This window comes from Dermochelys coriacea, chromosome 14, assembly GCF_009764565.3.
Source record: "Dermochelys coriacea isolate rDerCor1 chromosome 14, rDerCor1.pri.v4, whole genome shotgun sequence".
Classification (NCBI taxonomy): domain Eukaryota; kingdom Metazoa; phylum Chordata; order Testudines; family Dermochelyidae; genus Dermochelys; species Dermochelys coriacea.
The window spans coordinates 39877250-39887852 of NC_050081.1; the positions used below are offsets into that span (position 1 = coordinate 39877250).

The 10603-nt window shown below is 60.1% G+C and overlaps 2 protein-coding genes across 6 annotated transcripts; both read right to left on the reverse strand.

Annotated features, from left to right (window-relative positions):
* Window positions 1–81: 81 nt before the first annotated feature.
* On the reverse strand, window positions 82–3804 carry LOC122456682 (heme-binding protein 2-like). Its single transcript, XM_043497265.1, is given in 7 exon segments — window positions 82–291; window positions 1532–1700; window positions 2426–2539; window positions 2542–2632; window positions 2881–2956; window positions 3144–3228; window positions 3486–3804. Coding segments are annotated over 7 exon segments (699 nt in total). The 5' UTR covers window positions 3574–3804; the 3' UTR covers window positions 82–215.
* Window positions 3805–3947: 143 nt separating this feature from the next.
* On the reverse strand, window positions 3948–10356 carry ZBTB22 (zinc finger and BTB domain containing 22). Of its 5 annotated transcripts, none has more exons than XM_038370908.2 (2): window positions 10230–10356; window positions 3948–7613 (listed from the first exon to the last, which is right to left on the reverse strand). In XM_038370908.2, the coding sequence occupies exon 2, from the start codon at window positions 7592–7594 to the stop codon at window positions 6077–6079; it is 1518 nt and encodes a 505-aa protein (XP_038226836.1). In that variant the 5' UTR covers window positions 7595–7613; window positions 10230–10356; the 3' UTR covers window positions 3948–6076. The 5 variants fall into 5 exon arrangements, with proteins under 5 accessions (XP_038226836.1, XP_038226834.1, XP_043353142.1 ...); XM_038370906.2 differs by having other exon boundaries at window positions 9993–10338; XM_043497207.1 differs by lacking the exon at window positions 10230–10356 and adding an exon at window positions 9937–10001.
* Window positions 10357–10603: the final 247 nt, after the last annotated feature.

Sequence of the window (10603 nt, forward strand, 5' to 3'; positions counted from 1 at the left end):
AGCTGCCAGGGGACCCCCCCCGCACCTGGCCTATCCAGCTTTAGGGCAGCAACCAGAATTCATGCCTCATACACAGGGCAGTCTTGGTCACTTGGCTTTATTATGGGGGATGAGAGGGGCTGCTCACTGGGAGCTCACTCGTGGGGGGCGGAATCGAGAGCTGGGTTTTTCACTCCTGGTGGGGCTGCAATGCCAGTGGGTGACATTTGGGGGGCTCACTCTGGGGCACAGCCCAGGCCACCCCATGCCAGGCGCCAGACCTCATTGTGGCGGTCGAACAGCTTCATGGGGCTGCAGAGAGACGGGAACAATAGAGCGGGTCAGGGCTTGGGGGACTCCCAGAACCCGCTGTAAAGGGAAATCTGCCCCCGAATCCCTCCCAGAACCAGCTGCAAGGGGGAAACCTGCCCTTTCAATCCCCACTACCCAGCTTCTGGGGTAACAAGAAAACCTGGCCCACCACTAACCTGAACCTGCTGTAATAGGAAAACCAGGCCCCCATTAATTCCTCTGGCACTGGGGGTAACAGGGAAACCTGACCCCCAATCCTCCCCCAAGAACCTGCTGTAATGGGGAAACCTGCCCCCCAATTCCCCCACCCAGCTTCTGGGGTAACAGGAGAACCTGCCCCCACTAACCTACCCCAGAACCCCCACTAACTGACCCCCCATTAATCCCCCCAGCTCCTGGGGTAACAAGGAAACCTGCCCCCCACTAATCCCACCCGGTTCCTGGGGTAACAGGGAAACCTGCACCCTCTCTAATAACATCCCCTTAGAACTTGTCCTCCCCCCACAATTCCCTTCCCCCCAGATCCCAATGTAACAGGGAAATCTGCCCTCCTACCCTCCCCACAACTCCTAATGTAACAGGTGAACTCGGCCCCCTACTAACTCCTTCCCCCCTCTCCCCCCCCGGCCAGCTGCTGCTGTGACAGGTAAATGTATCCTCCCCCCCCCCCCCGTTTAACAGGTAAATTTGTTGCTCCCCGCTGCTCTGAGGGGTGGCGGGGGAGTTAAAGAGTCCCTGGAGCTGCCCCTCCCCAGCCTGGAAGGGGAGGAGGGGCCTGCTGCAGCCCCACCCCCAGGCTTGGGAGGGGGCATGAAGAGCCTGAGGAGGAGCAGAGAGGGGCTGCGGGGTGGGGGAGGACAGGCAGATTGGGGGGGCAGAATCCGCTCCCCCACTATGTCTAGGGGCATGGGTGATACTGTCCCAGCAGGATGGTGGGGGGAGCTCAGGGCAACCCCACCAACACCTAGGGTGACCAGACAGCAAGTGTGAAAAATCGGGATGCGGGGGAAGAAGCGTATATAAGCCAAAGCCCCAAATATTGGGACTGTCTCTATAAAATCGGGATATCTGGTCACCCCACGAACTTCCCACCCCTTTACAAAGGCCCCGGGTTTGGGGCCAAGCGCCTGGCGGTTTGGTGCCTGACTCAGGGGGTTGCTCCCCTGCAGTTGGCCCTGCTGCTGCGCCCTGGGGAATGCTGGTCCCTGCTCCGCCCCAGCACCCCGGGGAGTTGTAGCACCTGTTGTAGCCGGCCGAGTAGGGCCAGGAGTGGTTGAAGTGCCGGGCATCCCTCCCCAGGGAGGCATCAAGGGCCCGGATGTGGGTCCCTCGATTGGCGTCCGTGAGCCACCCCCCAAAGGAGCGAACGTAGGTGGACAGAGCAGGGAACCCCTCGATGAAAACCTGGGCCAGACACAGAGAGAGGGTGTCAGCCCCAGCCAGGCTGGTGTGTGTGTGTGTGTGGGGGGGGGTGCGACAGCCCCAGTCAGAGCGGGGTTTGATGGTCAGTCCCCAGCCAGGCTGGGTTGTGGGTCACTCACGGCAGGTTCAGTGAGTAGATGGGACAGTGAGGGGTCACTTATAGCAAGTTTGGTAGGGAGCAGTTGTGGGGATGGGGGTCACTCACAGCAGGCTCAGTGGGGAGCCATGTGGGGGTGAGGTCACTCAGTGGTTTGGTGGGGAGTCACTCACAGCAGGGATCTTCACACCTGCCATGTGTGTGTCATGTTTGCTCAGAATCCAGAAGTCCTCCCCTCCCCAGGACCACCCCCAATCCCCAGCCCCCCTCAACTGCAGCCAGCTCCAGGGGGAGGGTAGAGACCCCCTTTTCTTCTGTCCCTGTTCAACCAAGGCTCATTAAAGATGAAGCAGCCCCAGAGAGCAGGAGGGGTGTCCCAACCCCCTATGTCCCTCCCCTTAGCCCCTGGGGACCTAGGAAGGAGTTTCTCAGGTTGTTACAGGGTCTCTGAGGGATGGTTTTGGGGGGCCTTGGGGTCACTATGAGGGTGGGGGCCTGTAGGGACCCCATGGGAGAAGGCTGTGGGGGACGTGGGAGGGAGATGGGGGCTATGGTTGAGGGTGCAGAGGGGCATATGGGTGGAGCAGGGCTGTGCGTGTTCTAGGGGCTCTAGGAGGGGGGTTATGTGTGGGGGTTGGGGAGCTGTGGGTTCTCTAGGGGTGGAGTCTGAGGTTGGGGGCAGAGGGGCTGTGGGGGTCACCTTAGCCAGCTGGTTCCGGCCCTGGATGAGTGGAGGACGCGCCAGAAGCCGGTGGTCTTGGCGGCTGTGTACGTGTTGTTCACACGGGTGCTGACCCAGGCCGAGGGGGGGTAAAGCCGGGCCTGGGGGGGGAGGACGGACAGGAGCATGGGAGTGGGATCAATACCTTCCCATGCTTCCTGACCCATCCCTCCAACCCCCTCCCTCCCAGCTTCAGGGGGGCTGGCTGGCTCCAGAGGGTGGGGAATGAGATGGGGGTCCTTTCCCCGCTGGAGGCACAGGCTCCAATCCAGCCCCAGGGTGGGGGGAACTGGCCATCTCGGGAGGGGGTATTTTAGCAGGTTTTCCCTCCGCCACAACTGACCCTCACCTCGTAGTCAGAGCTGTTGCAGATGAGGTCAAAGGTGAAACATTCGGTGACTTCCCTGCAGAATTTAGGCTTCTCCCTGCAGAACCAGATGGGGATAGTTAGGGTGTACAGCCCTCCTGGGATTGGTCCCATCACCCTGGGGGTGCTGTTGCCCCCAGGGGATTTGTGCAGGGATCAATCTCCATACTCTGAGGCATTGGGGGAGGGGTTTGGGGATGTTCCCTCCACCACCCTCTGCAGTGTGGGGAGAGCCCCCCACTCACCTCTCTCCCCAGAGCCCCTGTGCCAGGGCCAGGAGCAGGAGTGGGGCCATTCGCAGTAGCATTGTGAGAGGTGTCGTGGCAGAAGCTGCAGGGAGGAACTCAGGCTGGTGATGAAAAAGCCACCCCCCAGACACCCCCGCCCCACCCAGCCAAGGCCAGAGAACCTGGGGCACAACCTGCCCAGCCTGTAGGTCCCCGTACCCATCAGTCCCCCCAGCCCAGCAGGATCAGCTCTCAGGTGCACCCCAAATCCCAAGACACCCCCAGACTCTGAACCCCCCCATCACTCCCTCTCCCCATCCCTTCTCTGCCCCCAGCTGCTCCATCACCCTGCAGACTCACTTGGGTGGAGAGTTTGGGGTGTGACCCAGCTCTTCCCATGCATTTGGGCACCAGGCAGATATGGGGCTGCTTTTATCCCCCTGCCCATGGAAGGTTACATAACCCCATGCCCGGCCCCTTCTGGCCCATGAATCAGGCATGCAGTTGGGGTTGTGTAACGGGGTGGGGTCTGTGTGATATAACCAGCAACCAGAACAAAGTGGAACCTCAAAATCCAGCCTGGTGCTAGGGGCTGCTGTGCTGTGGGGGGCCTGCCATGGGGGGGGGGACAGGGAGGGGGACTGTGCTGTGGGTCCTGAATATGCGGTCTCCCCAGCTGGCACTAGAGGGAGGTGTGCTGTGAGGAATCCTGGTTGTGCCCCATCTCACAAGCCTCGTGCTGGGGAGTCCTCATGCCATTTTGGGGGGGGGGGTGCTTTCCTGGAGTGGCACTGGCACACAATGAGAAGCAGGAGTCGGGCATCAAACAGACCAATAAATATTTATAGACATTAAAAAAAACAAGAAAGAATCAAGTTACAAAAGAACTGAACCAGACGGGAACTGAGGGGGAAGAGGGAGTGGGGAGCCCCACTCTGAGCAGAGGCAGAAGGGCCACACCCAGCTCCACAATGAGCCGGGTGATCCTCCCCCCCACCCCCAGGCTGCAGTGGGGAAAACAGGCATAGAGGTGGAATAGGGAAGGACTCACTCCCAAAACAACAACAGGAGAGAACCCGGGAATCCTGGCTCCCAGCCCCTCCCCCTGCTCTAACCCACTAGCCCCCACCCCTTCCCAGAACCAGGGACAGGACCCAGGAGTCCTGGCTCACAGCCCCCCCCCTGCTCTAACCCACTAGCCACCACTCCCCTCCCAGAGCTGGGGACAGGACCCGAGAGTCCTAAGGCCCAATCCAGTGATTTCCCCACTAGCCCAGCATTGGGGTGGGGGGTGCACTGCAGGGATCCCCATGCCCCTGTTCAGTTTGTAATGGGGGGATTACTACATCACACAACAAACATCAGGTGCTCCTACCATGGGGCCTGCCCTTCTCACTGGAATGCCCCCCATGGAACCAGGGGTCATTCATCCCCAGCCCTTGGCAGGGAAGGGGGCGTCGTACCTACATTCAGGTTAGCTCTGTGCTTAGGGAGTGGGGGGAGGATTTTGTACCAGGGAGGAAGGGGGAGCACCAAACTGGGGGAGTCATCCCTGGAGGGGTGTTGTCCAGGGAGGGGAGAGATGGAGAAAAGGGCACAGAGGATGGTGTCCTGAGGGCAGTCGGGATGGAAGGGGGGGGTGCTGTCCCAGAGAGGGACTGGGAGGGATTAGCACTTAGGGGCAGGGGACCCCACCCCTACTATAGGGTGAAGCGGACACTGGCCCTGCCCCCAGCAGGGGATATTCATAGATCCCAAGGCCAGATCTCATCTGCCCCCGGCAGAACACAGCCCAGTGACCTGCCTGGCACTAACCCTGTTAGGCTTGGAGCAGCTCTCTCAGCCGCCCCATCCTGGTCAGAACGTGGCCCCCTTGGGCAGTGTTCCCATTCCCCTCCCTGGTCAAAACCTGCCTCTGGTCTCCAGACTCTGGCTCTCTGGCTGCTGGGCCAAAGGGCCCTTGAATCACAGCTCTGTTCCAAGGCGGGGATCCAGTCACTCCTTTGCCATCTCCACGTGAGCAACTTGAGTCTATTGCTACAAGGCCTGTACCTTGTACCTTTCAGCATTGTCTGGGCTCTCCTCCAGCCCCTCTCTAACATATCCCCATCTGTCTGGGAGCGCGGGCCCCAGACCTGGACACAGGATCTCAGCGGCGGCTACCCCAGGGCCAGGTACAAGGTAAAATCACATCCTGCCCATGACTGCCCTGTTTGTACCTCCAAGGATCATATTAGCCGTTTGGCCATAAATTGGGGTCCAGGGGGACTGGCCCAGGGAGGAGGGGTGAGGGTAGTCTGAGGGGAGATTTGGGGTTGCCCCATCCTCCAGAAGGGATGGGAGGGTGGGCTGCAGGTTCCAGCTCAGCATCAGTCATTACACATATGAGAAAACCAAAGTGAATCACAGACGGCCAGACAGACAGGGACAGAACAGACTCATCGACCCACAGGTCAGCCTGCTACACACAGCACAGAGGGGCCACACCCCACAAACACACCCTCCCCCCAGTCTCCTTAGCCCATCATGGGTGAGGGAGGTGCCCCCATCCCGCAAGGAGGGGGGTTAGTGTTAAGAGTTCCTCAGGGACCCAGGGTACACAGCTATGGACCCACAAAGCCACATCCCAGGAATCCAGCTCCCTCCTGGCACTGGAGTGGGGGCCTGGAATTCAGTACCCAGGACCCCGACAGAGACTTCAGTCTGTACAATCATCACTGCTTCCGATCTCACCCCACCCCCAGAGGGCATCCTGACTCCTCGGTCCCCCGCCTCCCTGCCCCACAGCATCCTGGGAAGAGCTAGCTGCTTCAGGTGGGGATCCAGTCACTGGCGAGTCCATGGATCTCAGATGGGTGTGGGGGGGCATGTCTGTGCCCCTGGGTCTGTCGGGGAGGAGGGGGTGTCCATGTGCAGGGCGGGGGAGGCCGTCCGCCACCTGCTCCGCCACTTCACATCTTTGCCCCGCTCCCCCCGCTGAAGACCAGTTCGCTGCGCGGAGACCTCCCGGCAGCCTGGGGCTCCCGCAGCACTGCCCAGTCGCCCTCCCCTCCCCCGCCTGCCGCCACAGGCTCCTTCTTGGGTCCCCCACCCGCCCCGGACAGGCGGTGGCGCCGCTCACAGTGCCCCTTGTGGCGCATGAAGCTGTCTCGCCACATGAACTTCTTGGCACAGACGTCGCACTCGTAGGGCTTGAGGCCGGTGTGCGTCTTCATGTGCTCCGTCAGGTGGTGCTTCATCTTGAACTTCTTGTTGCAGACGGGGCAGTCGAAGGGGCGCAGGTTGAGATGCATGTTGACGTGCCGGTCGCGCATGCTCTTGTGGGAGAAGGCCTTGCCACAGTGGCACATGAAGATCTTGTTGCCATCGCCCGAGCCGGCCGCCAGCTGCACGGCCCCGTGCTCCACAGGGGTCTGGGGGGGGAAGACCAAGATCTGGTTGCCCTGCATGTCCATGGGCATTAGGGAACGCTGGGCAAAGCTGCCGCCACCGCCCGGCCCCTCCTCCAGCCCCTCATAGGGCGAGGGGAAGTCCTCCGAGGACTCGCAGAAGTTGACCTGCTCCTCCAGCTTGGCCCCGGAGGGCTCAGTCAGCGTACGCACGTCACTGATGCTGAGGGGGGGCTCACCAGGGGCCGGCCCCACCTCCACTGGGTCCTCGTCCTCCTCACACGTCAGCACCAAGTCCTCCTGGGACCGCTCCTTCTTGATGTATACCCACTGCTTCTGGGGCATGATGCTGGGCTGCACATAGGCTGGGCGCCGCCCCCCGCTCCCCCCATCCCCGCCGCTGTCACTCACGTCGTCGTCTGCCTCCAGGATGAACTTGCTGCCGCCGGAGAAGGGCTCGGGGCAGCGGGTGGGACCCTTCTCGGCCTGGAAGATCACCTCCTCGTCCAGCCCCTCCGATCCGTCCCGCTCTATGCCGCCAGCCACCCCTCGCAGCGCGTACTTGGCAGGCCCATGCTCCGGCCCCTCGCCCGTCTCCCGGGGGCTGAAGTAGTTACTGCTGCTCGGGGACTGGTTCTCGCTGGTGCGGCTGGAGTGGGCACGGAAGGAGGAGGAAGGTGAGGGGCCAGTGGTGCCCCGCCCCTCCTTGAGCAGCTCCGTGCACTTGTCCACAATGTGCCACATCTGAAGCACGCTGCCCACAGTGAGGAAGTTGACAATCTCATCCGAGGCCATGCTCAGCTTGCCGGTGTACGCAGAGCCCAGCACTGTCTCAAAGGCGCCCGGGTCCATGACGTTGGGCAGCACAATGGATGTCATGTTCTTCAGGAGCACCTGGTCATGGAAGTAGGGCGAGGAGGCGGCGAGCACGGCCCGGTGGGCCCGGAACACCCGGCCCTGCACGTGGATGGAGATGTCGCACAGCTTGCCCTCCACCCGCTGCTGGTTCAGGTTCTCCAGCAGGGCACTGGTGATCTCAGGGAAGTCCACATGCACAATGGCACCGCACGCCGGGTCCATGGTGCTGGGGATGGACTGCCTGCAAGAGACAGAGAATTAGAGCTGTGGGGTGCAGGGAGACACCCCTAACAATCTGGTGTCCCAGAGACCCTCTCTATGGGATGCTAAGGAGACCCTCCCCTCCTTCCTCAGATGTTGCGTTCCAAAAATCCCCAGGGCAGGGAGGGGGCCTTCTGTCGGTTGGGCACCCCACAGATCCTGTGACCCAGACCTGCCCCCAGCACAGGGAGCAGGGCAGGCCCTGGATCTGAGGAGATTCACTGAGACATTTAACCCTTTGTGGAATGAACCATAGGGGACAATTATGCCCCAGTTCCAATCCCCCAGGTTAGAGCAATTCCCAACAAAACACCATGAACTCTACCTCTGGGACCAACCAACTCACGAAAATCCTTACCAACCCCTATTGTGGTCCGGCCCTTGGACAAGACCTTCCCCAACTCCTAACTCCTCCACAGCACCACCACCCGCAGCCCTGCAGCACTTGGCTGAGGTCTGTCTGGGCTTTCTATAGCACGTTTGAAAAGAACAGTGAAATACAAGTGTGTCTGGCAATGTGAGGGAGGAGCCCCAGGCAAAGAGACATAGTTTCTGGGTTGTGCGAGCAGAACCAGGGCACTCAGAGAGACTGGGGTGTGTGGGGCACCCATCACACATATTGAGCCCCCTCCAGCCCCCCTCTTCCCCATCACAATCCACCTCCCTTCCCTCAGCACTCTCCCTGCCTGCATTATTGCCAAACCGCAGCTTCTCCTCCACACCCTCCCCTTAGCCCCCATTATAACCCTCCCACCCCACCAACACCCATTCCTGCTCCTACTATATAACCAACCCATGTCCAGCTCCCCTTCCCACCCATACCTCCCCATATCCCCCGCCCCCAACCTAACCCTACCAGCCCCTGCCCCAACCCCCATACATCCCCAAACCTTGGGAAAAAGAGTGAACAGTGAAGGGGCCAAATTTGCAGATGATATAAAATTACTCAAGATAGTTAAGTCCAAAGCTACCAAGGGATCTCACAAAACTGGGTGACTGGGCACCAAAATGGCAGGTGAAATTCAATGTTGATAAATGCGAAATAATGCACATTGTATCTGATGAAGTGAGCTGTAGCTCACGAAAGCTTATGCTCAAATAAATTTGTTAGTCTCTAAGGTGCCACAAGTACTCCTGTTCTTTTTGCGAATACAGACTAACAAGGCTGCTACTCTGAAACCTATCATCCCAACTATACATATAAAATGATGGGGTCTAAATTAGCTGTTACCCCTCAAGAAAGAGATCTTGGAGTCGTGGATAGTACTCTGAAAACATCCACTCAATGTGCAGCGGCAGTCAAAAAAACTAAAGAATGTTGGGAACCGTTAGGAAAGGAATAGATAATCAGACAGAAAAGGTCATATTGCCTGTCTATAGTACTGCCTCCATAGTACTGCTTCCATGGTATGCCCACATCTTGAATACTGCAGGCAGATCTGGTCGCGCCATCTCAAAAAAGATATATTGGAATTGCAAAAAGTACAAAGAAGGGCTACAAAAATGATCAGGGGGATGGAACAGCTTCTGTACACGGAGAGAGAGTAAAATGACTGGCACTGTTCAGTTCGCAAAAGAGATAACTGAGGGGGTACAACAGAGGTCGACCAAATCGTGAATGGGGTGGAGAAAGTGAATAAGGGAGTGTGTCAGAAGCTGGGAGTGGGTGACAGGGGATGGATCACTCAGTAACTGCCCCTTTCTGTTCATTCCCTCTGAAGCATCTGGCACCAGCCACTGGGCTAGATGGACAACTGGTCGGACCCAGTGTGGTCACTCTTATGTCCTTATCATAAAGTAACCCCCGAGCCCCTGCATGGTTCTCTGCCCCTCCCCCCCACATAACTGCCCTTAATACTCCCCACCCCTCCGGTCAGAACCTCCTCCAACCCCCCCCTTCAGCCCCCAACTCTCAGGCACCACCCGATCACAACCCCTGACCCTCCAACCTTATACTTCCCTCCTGCAAACCTCCCCTAGTCCATCTCAACCTGCACAGAGCCACCTCCTCCTCCCCACAGCCCCCCACCTTATACCCCCCAGCTTGCTTCCCAGCCGCCCCAGTGCCCCCCATGCCATGTCACCTCCCAACCCTCCTTTCAGCTCCTGCTCTGCCCCTAGCCCCCTTCAACCTCAAAGCCAACTGGCCTCCCCCACAGTGCCCCAATCCCCAGGCCCTCTGCACACAGACCCCTCCCCCCTCATGTCACCCCCCAGCGCCTCCCTGCTTCTCTGCCCACAGAGCCCTCGGGCCCATCCCCCCTCATGTCACCCCCCCGCCCCTCTGCCCACAGAGCCCTCGCCCGCCCCCGCTCACGCTCCGGGTCTCTCAGGCCGCCGCCACCATCTTGTTACTCACCCTCCTCCCCCCAGTCCCCGGGCCCGGGCCCGGCCCGGCCCCGCCCCTGCCTGGTTTAAAGGGGCAGGTGCCATCGCCTGCAGGCTGCCACGGGGGCATTGTCCGCCGACACCCCGCCCTCCCCTTTAACGCGGCCCAGCACTGAGCGTGGAGCCCCGTGACTCCTTTCTCTTAAAGGGGCAGGCCCAGTCGCCACTCTCTGCCGCTGAGCCAACGCCGGCGACAACACAACTTCACCTTTAAATTCCGAGCCTTAGAGGGATCAGCGTTGCGCAGGCGCAGTTCCTTCCCTGGGAAAAGTGGCCTCCGACGGCTCCACCTACTCTTTAACTCCTTCCTCCGTGACAGACAGGGCCGGAAAGGGGCGGAGCCTCCCCGTCTAGTCCCCGCCCAAGTCAGCTGCGCCCCGCCCAGGGACAGGCCAGCCCCCCCATCCCTCACAGAGCCACCTGCCCCCCAGGCCTTTTACCCCTTAGCGCCCCCCCCGCTCAGTCACAGCCCCTCCCCCCACAGAGCCACCTGCCCCCCAGGCCCTTCCTCCCATGTCCCCTTTCTGCCCCACCAGCACAGTCACAGCCTGGACCCCTCCCCACACAGAGCCACCTGCCCCT